Source organism: Cynara cardunculus, assembly GCF_001531365.2.
Source record: "Cynara cardunculus var. scolymus isolate 2C chromosome LG 1, CcrdV1, whole genome shotgun sequence".
Lineage (NCBI taxonomy): Eukaryota > Viridiplantae > Streptophyta > Magnoliopsida > Asterales > Asteraceae > Cynara > Cynara cardunculus.
The window spans coordinates 9,722,283-9,735,526 of record NC_037528.1 but is presented as its reverse complement, the minus strand read 5'-3'; the positions used below and the strand labels follow the sequence as shown (position 1 = coordinate 9,735,526).

Genomic DNA, 13,244 nt, shown 5'->3' with positions numbered 1-13,244 from the left:
TTATCTCGAGATAATAAAAACATGACATAACGTTTTTTTGCACACAGGGTGGATTGTACAATTTTCCAAACTTTTGGGTTAAACAAACAATTTGTTGAATCACATGGGGGTATTATGAAAATTTAAATAGATAGGGAAAGCCACCTGAAAAGATGGATTACTATTTTATATGCTTTGCTTGCCGGATTTAACCCCACTTTTTCAGTGGAGATTCCCTTTTGGTTTTATTTTGTATTTTTTTCCAATTAAAAAAATAAATTGGAATTCCCAATAAATTATAAATTATTAAATAGTGCATGGTAAAATAACGTAAATATATTCTATCGAGTGTGAATTTACTTTTATGCCCATGCGTTTTTTTTACGTGGGTTAACAAAATGCACGCAATACTATTTAAATACATATCTAATTTTGTATTTTTGTAATATAACACGATTTTAAACTTTATTATAAATGATAATTTAATTCTTGATTAAAAACAAAATCCGATTAAAAAAAAATATTATATCGTATTAATACTACTTATTATTTATTTTGTATTTGGACATGTTTATCGACCGATTTTGAAGTTAAAATGAAATTGTATGCATGTATTAATAAATTATTAGAATGATGCTCGCATAATGCAACAAGATATATCTTCATTTTAATGGTTTATTTTATTTTTTGTCTTTGTTGATATATAATACGATTTATGTGGTTTTGATAAAAATGATGTTTTTACTTTTAAATAAAAATACATTTGAAGATATCATAAAATTTTGAAAAAAATATATCGATATTAATATCAAATTAACTATTTAAAAGTTATTGTTTTTCTTATAATTTCTTTAATTTAATTTTTATTATAATTTAATTTAGTTCTAATAGCAAAGTAATTTATTTTTGGCTTAACAATATAATTTTTATAAAGATAATGATTATGTTAGAACTCAATGATTATCTTAATTACATTTTAGATTTTTTATATATAAAATGAGATGTTTATTTTGTATTTAATTATGTTTATTTGCGGGCAGTTATACGAATTCAAAATTGAGCTTTAATAAGTTGTACTTAAGCACAATTTACTTGCAATCTTAAATTTTAAATAATATATATTAATAAATAGTACTTCATACATAAATAATAGTTTTTAAAAGTATTTATCAAATGTTTTATAATATGATATATATAAACTTTAATTTTAAGAGATTATTCATTAATAAGAGGTACACGTTGCATCATAACTTGGCCCTAAAGGACCATTCATAAAACACTTACCGTGGTACGTATTAATCAGTTCAATTATCATATAGACATGATCAGAACAGAGAATCTTACCTAACAAACGGAAAGAGAGATATCGAAAGTCTTACCAGTGAAGGTGGGTATCCACTAACGACCATTTCTGGCTGGGCTCCAATAACACAGTTCCGGCAAGAGCTGATAGTTAGGGTTAATCAATACATTAAAATAAAAATTCTGATAGATCTCACAAATTTTAAAGTTCTCAAATAATTAAACTCCAATAATAAATTATAAAGTAAAAATTGGACAAAAGAAGAGTTGGTATAAAATAATTTTTATTCAACTTTCCATATTAATTAATTTTAATGAATTATTAATTTATTAATTATTAATTAAACAAATATAAAAATAAAATACTAATTTTGAGTTTGTTCGCCGACACCTTCTCTGTATGTTCTTCCTACTTCACACTCTCTCTCTCTCCTCTTCATTACTCTGCAAACCAAGCTTCGAATCTCTCTCTCTCTCTGTAAATGGCAAAACCTACCTCTTTTTCTTCATTACGTTGCTTCTGCTACTCCATGTCTTCTTCTAGGTCAATCTCTGGTTCGATCACTGCTTAAAAAGATCTGAAATGGGGAGAAATAGGTGCGATCAGTTTCTGCTACTGAAGCTGGTTGCGGCGATCTTTGTTTCATTGAGTTTTGTCCATGGCACTACTGATCCAAGTGATGGTAATGCTAAATGCTTCTTACATTTTGTATTTATTGATTTGTTTCGGTGTATTTGGTACTTTTTGGTTTGATTTTGTTGAAAGTTTATGTGTTTTTGGATTGAATGATCTGATTTTTGTTTAGGAAATGTTGGAATTTGAGGCTGACGATTTCGGATTATAGAAGTATTTTTCACCAGGAGTCTGTCTTTCTGATTACAGAGTATAGTGCTAAGTTCAAAATTGTTTTGAATATTTTGGATTTTCATGGGAACTCAGACAACAAGATAGAACTTTGGAGTCTCATTATTGTATAAAAAGAAGAGGTCTAAGTTTAGATATCAAATGGGTTAATGTTTTCAACTCATCATGGAATAGTATTATGAACTTCAAAGAAAGATTAGTCAACAGAGATCATTTTATAGCAATCAAACTTGCAACATAATCATATGTTTTTTCAGATAGTGTCAAGAAAGGGATATTTAGCTCATTGACATTTAGGGAAACTGGTTTTGCAAAATGACCCTTTTAGTGTATTACTAAGTTTTTATGGTGGCATGCTGTTTTTAACCGGGGTTGGCTGTCGGATGAAGGCCATTGACCTAAAAAAGCTTAGGTCATTTATGATTTATCCAAAGGAAATCACCGTAAGAGGGTAAAATTTCTGATTACAAAGTATTTCACTAGGCTTTCTATGTGTGTGATTTGTGCAAATTGTTGATTGAATGATTTAATGGTGTAATGGTTTTATGATGGGTTAGGTTTTTCTTTCTTCTTTTATGTTTCCTCCATCTCCGTTACGCCTAGGCACCTATTAATTTTCTAGTTCAAATTAGAACCAAATATTTTCATTCCACCGGTTCCGGAAAGTGATCTATCACAAAGATATTTGATTTCAAGCAATCTACCTATGATTTTGAGGGCAGTCAGGGTCTTGTTCAAGTGCTCGAGACTTCCCCCTGAAGATCTAATGGTCATGTGATCGGACCCCACCTTTGAGGTCCATTGAATTATCAGCGTTAAATAGCCATTTCTTAGGTCAATGACCTTCATCTGACAGCCAGCTTGGTCTTTGATTTATGCTAAATAGCCATTTCTTGACTCTTTCTAGAAAAAAGGCTTATTATTTTGTTGCAAGTTTGATTGCTATTTGTACTGTCTGTCGTAAAATCTCTGGTTGACTAATCTTTCTATTGAAGTTCATAATACTATTCCAAGTTTAATTGGAATGCAACCTATTTGAAATCTAAAGTTACACCTCTTTTTATAGCAATTCTAGAACAATGAGAGTCTAGAGTTTAATCTTGTTGTCTGAGTTCCTACGAAAGTCCAAAATATTCAAAACCATTTTGAAGTTGCACTATGGTTTGCTTGTTTCTGTATTTCTAAACTAGATGATCTATTAAGAGGGTAAATGAAATATGAAAGGTTTGTATGTGACAAATGTTGTGATTTAGGGATTGGTTTCAGTTATATTTGTTTGGTTTGACATTCTATGCTGGTCAACAATGAAGCACTTGATTTTGGACCGTAAGCAAAGAAAAGATAATCTTGTGATGTATTTTTATTTTGCAACTTAAAGTTAGGGTGTATACAATTTTTTCGTTAAAGAACCAAACTAAACCAAACAAACCCAATATATCCACTAGGGTCTGGGATTAGGATGTATTGTACTCAGACTTTGCCTCTACCCCAAAGGATAGAGTGGCTATACAATTGTATCCCTATTAGGTGTAAAATGCTCTTGGGCGTATAGCTTAGTTGGCAAAGGGGCGGAGCGACTTTGCTCAAATACACAACAGGTTCAAGTTCGAATCCTATGGGAGATGGGCTTGAACCCCTCTGTGAGCCTCAGCCGCTGAGTCAGCTCTGAAATGCCTTCTCACATGTGGTTTCTAGGGGGAGGTTCCATGTGGGGCTGGTCAGGGTTGCCGTAATCAACCTTTTTTGCTTAAAATTAGGTGTAAAAGTGAGGTTCAAGGTTTCTGTGGGGCATAAAAGTTTTTGTTTGGTTGCAGTTCAAGCGCTACAGGTGCTGTTCACATCTTTGAACAATGATGCACAACTAACAAATTGGAAAAATACTACCAGTGACCCATGTGGCGAGTCATGGAGAGGGGTTAGGTGTGACGGTTCCGCTGTTGTTTCCATGTGAGTTCAGTAATTTCAATTAATTACTGAATCTTGTAACTTTTTCTGCTTATATCATATCCCTCGGTTAACATAGAGGCAGGTTTAAATGAGAACTGAATATTTTGAGAGCTGGAAACCAACTATTCAGAATGAATATCATGAATAATGAAAATCGTGTGATTTTATGAATATTTTAAGGTTATTCATCATGAATAACTTATGAAATAGTTGGCTCCAGGTTCTTCGAAATATTTACAGTTTTCATTTACCGTCCTCTAATGTGAAAGATGTACATTTAAGAAGGCCAAATATCTTGAGAAGGTAAGAAAGGAAAGTTAAGGAAAGGTTCATATGAGAATCATTGAAAATATTCATTTGAAGATGTATATATGAACCCATATGAATAGTCTGTAACATCGGTTCACATATGCATCTTCAAATATATATATATTTGGATTTTTTCAATGATTCATATATGGACCTTGCCTTAAATATCCCTTCTTAACTTCTCTCACGATATTTAGCCTTCTTATTTGAACTAGCATCCTATATTACTATTTACGCAGACAACTTTACTTTTTTTTTCTTTCTGTTTTTACTGTTCAATAATCGGTTTCATTGTTGTTGCTTTGACAGTCAACTTCCTGGTTTAGGGATTGATGGGGCATTAGGATACATGTTGTCGGGTCTCGCTTCACTGAAGACATTGTGAGATAACATCTCTAATTTCCCCGAGAATAGTCTACAAGACTGCTGCTTTACGAGTTTCTGATATGTTTCATCATCTTGGTTTTTATCTAATAGGGATTTAAGTGGAAACAACATTCACGATGCACTTCCGTATCAGTTACCACCAAATCTTACTAGCTTGTAGTATTCAATCTTAGTGGATCTTTCTTTATTTCTTCTTAAGGGCCGTTTACTAAATGCTCACTGGGTAAGCTGGCAAGAATCACAACCATCACTTACCTTATCGAGTAACATTCTTAGCCATCAAAATGGATTGTTGGTAAACGTCTCTTACCTAGTAAGCACTAATCAGGTAAGAGTCTTCTCCCTCACTTACTCGGTAAGATTCTTGGTCCTTGCCATGCTTACCCGTTAAGTGACACCCGGTAAGCGTTTGGTAAACAGCCTCTTAGCTTTTCGGTATAATTCCGTCATTATGATGCTAATACACATTTTTAACTGTGCAGAAATCTTGCAAACAACAATTTAAGTGGAAATCTTCCGTATTCGGTTGCATTGATGTTTAATCTGAATTACATGTGAGAGCCACACCAGGATAAACGCCACTCATGCATCTTGCTATTTTACAGAAAACTTAATCCTATAGTTTTTGGTTTCCAGGAACCTTAGTCGCAATGCGCTCTCTCAGACTATTGGAGATATATTCAGCAATCTTACTAGTCTTGCTACTTTGTAAGTTCAAAGTGAAATACTCGAGGGTTCTTTTTTGTTTGTTATATGCATTCATAATTTTTATTCCCTGATAAAATAACATTTACATTAACCGCACTTTCATACTAAGACATAGTATGCCATGAACAATTTACTTATGATAACACGGTGATGATCCTCCCATGAAGGTATATTGGGATCGTTTGGTTTATGGTAACCAATGAAGCATAACATTTAATTCATAATTTGAAGGGTAAAGATATATGTGACGAAAAAAAATCTTTATTATTACTGAGATTGCATTACACAACTTTGATAGAAACAAATTACAAAGATTCTAACTTTCTACCTGTTGATGCAGGGATCTCTCGAACAACAACTTCACTGGAGATCTACCGAATTCTCTCAGTTCATTGTCGAGCATTTCAACAATGTAGATCTCTTTCTTTATGGCTACTCATTGCTAAATTGTTGGTTCATTTGAATTCTAATGATGCATTCATTTTCTGGCAGTCATGTGCAGAACAATCAATTAACGGGTTCTTTAAATGCTTTGGTTGGTTTGCCTTTGACTGATTTGTAAGTTCAAATTCTCATCTAAGGGTCTGTTTGGTCGTTTTTCATTAAGCCCTGTATAGCTTAAGCTGTCTGTATAGATTAAGCTAAATTGTTGTTTGTTATCTTATGGCTTATCTTTATCACAGAAATATAGCAAACAACCATTTCAGTGGATGGATACCACGGGAGCTTCTTTCTGTTCCTACTTTTACGTAAGATATTACACTTCCAGCCATGTATACGAGGATTCTCTTATCCTATGCACTTATTCTGGTCTCTTTTCAAATGAAACAGATACGGTGGGAATACGTTTGACAACGGCCCTGCTCCTCCTCCACCTCCATTCACACCGCCACCTCCTGGTAAATCTCGTAATAATCGCAGCCATTCTCCACCATCACGTACACCTACAGGGTCTCATGAGCCATCATCAGATACGAGCAGTGGAAAAAAGTTGAGCATTGGAGTTATTGTAGGTGTAAGTTTGGGTTCTGCATTCTTGATACTTGTTATAGTTCTTGTGCTTCTTTTCTGCCTTCGAAAAGGGAAAGGGAAAGGGAAGGAAAATGCTGCAAGAACTTCCACAGGAAACCTTCCTATCGGTGGCGAGAAAGGTTCATCTCCTCTATTTTCTGCAATTTATCACAAAAGATTTCACCCTAAACTTATTATTTTTTGTCCTTTTATTGGTCATTGCAAATTCTAGATTTTAGAGAATGTTTAGGTGTTTACTCTGCATAATCTTGTTATAAAGCGTCCGAAAATTGAAACAAAGATTAAACCTGTTGATCCTGTGAATACCCAGAATTATCTCTTCTATAGCTCATTGATTAAACAAAAAACGAGCTTTAGGCTTAAATTCGAATTCATAGTGAACTCATAATTTGGATGGAAAATGAAAACTTCTGTATTGATCAACTGACCATTCAGATTGGGCCTAGAAAAGATGATGATCCAAACATAAAAGCCCAAACTGAAGATGAAAAACATAGCAAAAAAGTATCCCAAAACATGCTTAAACGACGTTTTTTGGCCTAAACAATCCCATAGGCCCCTTCAGCTTGTACCCAGGGCATGCTCCTCGTTCCAAGCTTGGAATCTGTGTATCGTGGGACTGATGAAGACCCGTAGCGAAAGTTATGTGCATTTAAGCATGACACCCCTGTTTGCCGGTCATGGGCCTCCAGGAACAATAAGACCTGGTCCTCCATGTCTAGGCCCGCATCATTTACTCTGTATAATTTTGTTACAAATTTATGACCAATCACCATTATAACTTGTTGGAATTTATAAGTAGAAATGTTGGGTGTTATTATTAATTTTTTTCCTTAATTATCTAATAATCTTTAATTTCTTCTGCAGTTAATGCAGAAATGCAAGAGCAGAGGATAAAACCCGCAGCTAGCATCGTTGATTTGAAGCCCCCACCAACAGAAAACTCGACATTTGAACGAGGGAAAAATGGATCTACAAAGAGAGTGAAATCCCCAATAACCACTAGTTCGTACACGGTTGCAACTCTACAAACAGCAACAAACAGTTTCTCTCAGGACAATATAATCGGTGAAGGTTCTTTGGGTCGTGTTTATAAAGCCGATTTCCCCGGTGGAAAGGTAGATACAATAGATTCATTTCTTCTATATGATGTTACTACCCTCACTACAACAAAATCGTTTTTATAGGACACCAAAGATATCTAAACATCCTATTAGACTGCTTTATAGGACCAAAAAACTGTGCGTCCTATATAAAATGCTACAATAACATGTTAGGACGTATTTGGGCATCCTAACAAGTTCTTTTGCACACTTTTTGAAATAAAGTGTCTTAGTGGGAGGGAGGTTCAAATAAGAAGGCTAAATATTGCGAGGAGGTAAGAAGGGAAGGTTAAGAGAAGGTTCACATGTGAATCACTTGAAAAATCTGAAAAAAATTCCATTTGGAGATGCACATGTGAATTGATGTTACAGATTATTCGTGTGAGTTCACATATGCATCTTCAAATGGATTTTTTCAACGATTCACATATGAAACTTCCTTTCTTACCTTCTCATGATATTTCGCTTTCTTATTTGACTGGCCCCAAGTATCTTATTTGCATTTTTTATGACATTTTTGAGAAGTGTTCTACGAACACGTATTTTTTTACAACACCTTTTCAGATAATGTCATATAAAAAGACTGAAAGGATGCTTTATTTCACAATTGTTTATTGTCCTAAACAACTTGTTAGGACTCCCAGTAGTGTCCTATCAACTTATTGTAACACCTTAAGATTGGACGCATAGTTGTTTGGTCCTAATCAATAAAGCTGTCTATTAAGACATTTAGAGGTTGTTTGGTTGGTTATCCATTAAGTCTTGTATGGATAAAGTTGTCTGTGTGGATTAATTTGCTTGTATAGATTAGGAAGGTTTTTTCTTTGAGAGGGTTTTTTCATAGATGGAAGTTTTTTAATTGGGAGGGGGTAGGTCTGGAGAAGACTTGACTCTCTGCATAAAGCTCTCCCCTAGAAGCTTACTGAATAAGCCACTACCAAACAGTCACGTATAGTTGATCGAATAAGCTGCGAGTCCCATTAAGCTTCTAACAAACAGACTCTTAGACATATTTGACGTTCTATAAAGCCGATTTTGTTGTAGTGCCTTGTGCACATGTGGAAAAGTTTTGGTGTTCTTAACATTTGTTTTGTCCTAGATCATGGCCGTTAAGAAGATAGACAATGCGGCATTATCACTGCAAGAAGAAGATAATTTCGTTGAAGCTGTCTCAAACATGTCACGCTTGAGGCACCCAAATATAGTTCCACTAGCGGGATATTGTGCAGAGCATGGGCAACGTCTTTTGGTTTATGATTACATCGCAAATGGGAGCTTGCAAGATTTGCTTCATTTCGCTGATGATCGGAGCAAGACGTTGACATGGAACGCCCGTGTTCGGGTTGCACTTGGCACTGCTCGAGCTCTTGAGTATGTCACAATACATAAGTTTGGATTTGCAATCATTGTCACTGTTTTTCTGGCTTTAATGGAAACCGTTTTCGTGGGCAGGTATTTGCATGAAGTTTGCTTACCTTCTGTTGTACATAGAAACTTAAAGTCTGCAAATATTCTACTTGATGAAGAACTCAATCCTCATTTATCAGACTGTGGTTTAGCCGCTCTTACACCAAACACAGAGCGAGAGGTAAATTTAATGAAGTTGGCAAACTTGGGATCATGTGAGACCAGCCTTTCTCGAGAACTGTGGGACCACAAAGAAACATCGAACCTTCTCAACAAAACACTGTGAACATACACAAAGACATTGAACCTTCACAGCAAAGAACTCTGAAGGTTCAGTGTGTTTTTGTGCCTTCACAGTTGGTCTCACAAAAACAAGGTGGTTTCACAGGAACCCAGCCCCGAAGTTGGTATATGTAGCTTGAGTTCATAAGAGCATCTTCAGCGGATTCTCTAAAATAGAGAAAGTAAAGAGTTTGGTGATATTTGTGCTCTAATAGATTCTCTAAATGGTTCTCTAAAATAGAGAAAGTAAAGAGTTTGGTGATATTTGTGCTCTAATAGATTCTCTAAATGGTTCTCTAAAATAGAGAAAGTAAAGAGTTTGGTGATATTTGTGCTCTAATAGATTCTCTAAATGGTTCTCTAAAATAGAGAAAATAAGAGAGGAAGATAAAATTCTCTAAATTTATAGAGTTCCTTATGCTTTAATATGAGGCGGTGGAAATGAAATTTTAATTCTTCCCCACCAATGAAGTTGAATGTATTAGTATTTCATTTAATTGTTATTTAGTGTATTGGGATGATAAATTTTTGAAAATATTATATATTTAATAGGGGCAGGTTCGTTTAGGAACTTAAATATCTTAGGAACCCAAGAACCACCACCCTTTTTGTAAGTATCATAAATATCTTTTACGACATTCGTCATGAATACTTGTTACTCACAAAAGGGTGGTTTATGGGTTCTTGAAATATTAAATGTTTCTAAATGAACCTCCCTCTGATTAATAATATAATCAATGTTGCAATCTCTAAAATTGAGAACCTATTGGAGTTAAGCATCATTTTTAAGAGATTTTAACCTCAATTTTCTATTTTAGAGAAATTATAGAGAATCTGTTGGAGTTGTTTGTAAGTTTTAACCAAACGATCCCAGTATATCCCACCTGAGATAGGGTCCGTGGAGGGTAAGATGTACGCAAATTTGACCTCTACCCAAAGAGTAGAACAATTGTTTTTGTGAAAACTATGTAGCTCTATTTCATATTCTTTTCTCATCTCTCATCTCTAACGGGCGTCATAATTTGGCTTCCCCAACTACAGGTTTCTACACAGGTGGTTGGCTCATTTGGTTATAGTGCTCCTGAATTTGCCTTGTCTGGCATATACACCGTAAAAAGTGACGTTTATAGTTTCGGAGTGGTGATGTTGGAGCTGTTGACCGGTCGGAAGCCATTGGACAGGTAAACCTTCAATTATTTATTATACGACCGAACAACGTGATGATTTGACAACCATAAACTAGCTTACTTTTGTAGCTTATTGAAAAAGCACCGTCTAGTTAGCCATAAAGCTTACTTTTTGAAAAGCTACTTCAAGTAGCGGGTGAATACGCTCCAACGGCTATTTTCTACTTCTTTTTACAATTATGCCACTTATATTAACATGTCCTTTTAGGTCATTTTACATTATCATTGTTTTTCATCAATGATATCTTGTGTTTGGGGCTGTTTGGTTGGTTTTCCATTAAGTCCTGTATGTATAAAGCTGATTTTGTGGATTATTCTGTCTGTATAGATTGAGAGGACTTTTGTTTGGGAGGGTTTTTTCCTAGATGGAAGTATCGTGTTTCTTTAACTAGGAGGGACAAGTTTGGTAAAAACTTGGCTTTCTGCATGAAGCTCCCCCTAGAAGCTTACTGCATAAGCCACTTTCTTTATCATTAAGACACTATCAACATTCATGTATAACTGACCGAATAAGCTGAGTCCCATTAAGCTCATTAAGTTTTTAACAAACAAGCCCTAAATTGTGTTTCTCGCTTGCTTCAACGAATACATTCGCTCTTTTTGCCTTTTTTCTGGGCATGTAGTTCGAGAGTGAGATCGGAACAATCACTTGTAAGATGGGCCACCCCTCAACTCCATGATATCGACTCGTTGGCGAAAATGGTTGATCCTACACTGAATGGCATGTATCCGGCCAAGTCGTTATCACGGTTTGCTGACATAATCGCCCTTTGCGTTCAGGTAAAGTTCTTGAGACTCACTTGTTACATTTATCTCGGTTAGTGAGTCGATAGTTATGTTTTACTGTCTTCCAATAGTTGCCTCTATTTGTATTGTTATTGATTACTTATATCTGGTTTTTTTAATTTAACCTTTAACCGCTTTTCTCTGTCTCACACTTTTCACAAGCCGCCGGATTTTCAGGGAAACACATTTTCAGTTAACTTTTGTGGTAGAGATCTGGTCTAAATACATCTTACCCTCCACTGACCCACCTCCGGGTGGGATATACTAAGCTTGTTCGGTTTGGTTTAAATACTTTAGCATTTCCTTAATTTATAAAGCTTGAGCTTTTATCATTTATAATTTAAAAAGACACGTAGTTTTAGAAATGTGTAATTTTTACATCTTTTAATTAACTAAATGACAATTGTACCCTTAATAACACTCTAGAGTAATGAATTTCTTCATCTCATAATTAAGGATAGAATTGGAAAATAGGCGTTTTACTTTTGAAAGTGGACACTTGTTTCTGGGACAAACTAGGGGTTGTTTGGTTGGTTTTCCGTTAAATCCTGTACGAATAAAGCTAACTATATGAATTCATTTGTCTATATAAATTGAGAGTGTTTTTGTTTAGGTGGGTTTTTTCATATAGATGGAACGAGGATGTTTTTTAATTGGAATTGACAGATTTGGAAAAAGAACTTGACTTCAGGTCCCTTCTGTATGCTTACTGAATTAGTCACTTTCTATATCATTAAGCCACTACCGAGCGGTCATGTATAGCTGACCGAATAAGTTGTAGGTCTTATTAACCTCATTAAATGTAAACACTTATTGTGCACAAGATAAGCAATTTGAATGTGAAACTCGCAAAAAGAGGAATCTTGCAATTCTCTTGGGATTGATGGAGTAATTAATTTCCTTCTAGTTCTAGACAGATGAGAAAAACACCATCTTTCCGGTGTGATTCATTGGCTTTGTTTGATTTGGTTTATACAGCCTGAACCAGAGTTCCGGCCTCCGATGTCTGAAGTTGTGCAAGCATTGGTTCGGCTTATGCAAAGGGCAAGTGTGGTCAAGAGACGATCAAGTGATGATTCGGGATTCATATACAAAACCCCAGATCACGAGGCGTATGAGATGTCATATTAACACAGAAGTTTTCGGCACACGGAACCTTGCAATTTTCGCATATATTTCCGCAAGGTCAAAGAGTCAACATTGATGAAGAAAAGATCTGGAGTGAGTCTATATATATATATATATATATTATCTAATTCGTTTTACATCTGAAGATGGTCACTTGAAGTTCAAGTTAAGGTAAATATATATACATTCATGATAGTTTATATATTTGTATGAAAGAAAAAGATCTTTGACTTTTTGACTTTTTATCTTTTTTCTAAATTCTATTTTTTTGTTACTTTTCAAGTGTATCTTGTAAGCTATTTGTGGTGACCAACTTTAGAGAAACTGTTAAAAAGTCATCCTTTTTGGTGTGTTTATCAAGTCCTAATACGAGCAGAGTCTCCTTCTTTTACAAACCCAATAATCTGTATAAACTTATAAACTGGTTTTTATGTGTGAAAATGCAATGTTGTTTCATATTTGAAACGTTGGATATGAAACAACACTATATAAACCCTGCATTTTCATACATGTTGTTTCATATGTGAAACAACTTATGAAAGCTAGTAAGTTTGTACGGTTTATTGAGTTTGTAAATGATTATACTTATATATTGTGAATGTTACGTACACTTGACGTGTTCAAGAGTCTGCCCGGGTGGGAGAGGGGGGAGGGGTTATTTACCTAAATAGCCCCTTAATATAGGGGCAAGTTCGGTTAAGAACGACATTTTGTTGCAAACTAGGAAACCATTAAGACCATGTCACATGTCCGAGACATCCATTATTCGTGATGATACGGACACGTGGGACCGTCGCGTTAGTTCCCCAGTTCGACATGGAA

At 34.9% G+C, this 13,244-nt stretch overlaps 1 protein-coding gene across 1 annotated transcript; it reads left to right on the top strand.

The window, feature by feature from the left end:
• The first annotated feature begins 1,681 nt into the window (after window positions 1–1,681).
• On the top strand, window positions 1,682–12,780 carry LOC112528510 (protein STRUBBELIG-RECEPTOR FAMILY 8). Its single transcript, XM_025139543.1, has 16 exons — window positions 1,682–1,964; window positions 3,961–4,093; window positions 4,712–4,783; window positions 4,880–4,945; window positions 5,272–5,343; window positions 5,426–5,497; window positions 5,838–5,909; window positions 5,990–6,055; window positions 6,181–6,246; window positions 6,329–6,648; window positions 7,397–7,647; window positions 8,732–9,003; window positions 9,085–9,220; window positions 10,363–10,502; window positions 11,132–11,288; window positions 12,273–12,780. The coding sequence occupies exons 1-16, from the start codon at window positions 1,865–1,867 to the stop codon at window positions 12,423–12,425; spliced, it is 2,148 nt and encodes a 715-aa protein (XP_024995311.1). The 5' UTR covers window positions 1,682–1,864; the 3' UTR covers window positions 12,426–12,780.
• Window positions 12,781–13,244: the final 464 nt, after the last annotated feature.

Coding starts and splice junctions, on each gene's coding strand:
- LOC112528510 (XM_025139543.1), top strand. CDS start 1,865: ATGGGGAGAAATAGGTGCGATCAGTTTCTGCTACTGAAGCTGGTTGCG. Junction 4,094..4,711: donor GGTTCCGCTGTTGTTTCCAT/GTGAGTTCAGTA, acceptor TTGCTTTGACAG/TCAACTTCCTGGTTTAGGGA. Junction 7,648..8,731: donor CCGATTTCCCCGGTGGAAAG/GTAGATACAATA, acceptor GTTTTGTCCTAG/ATCATGGCCGTTAAGAAGAT.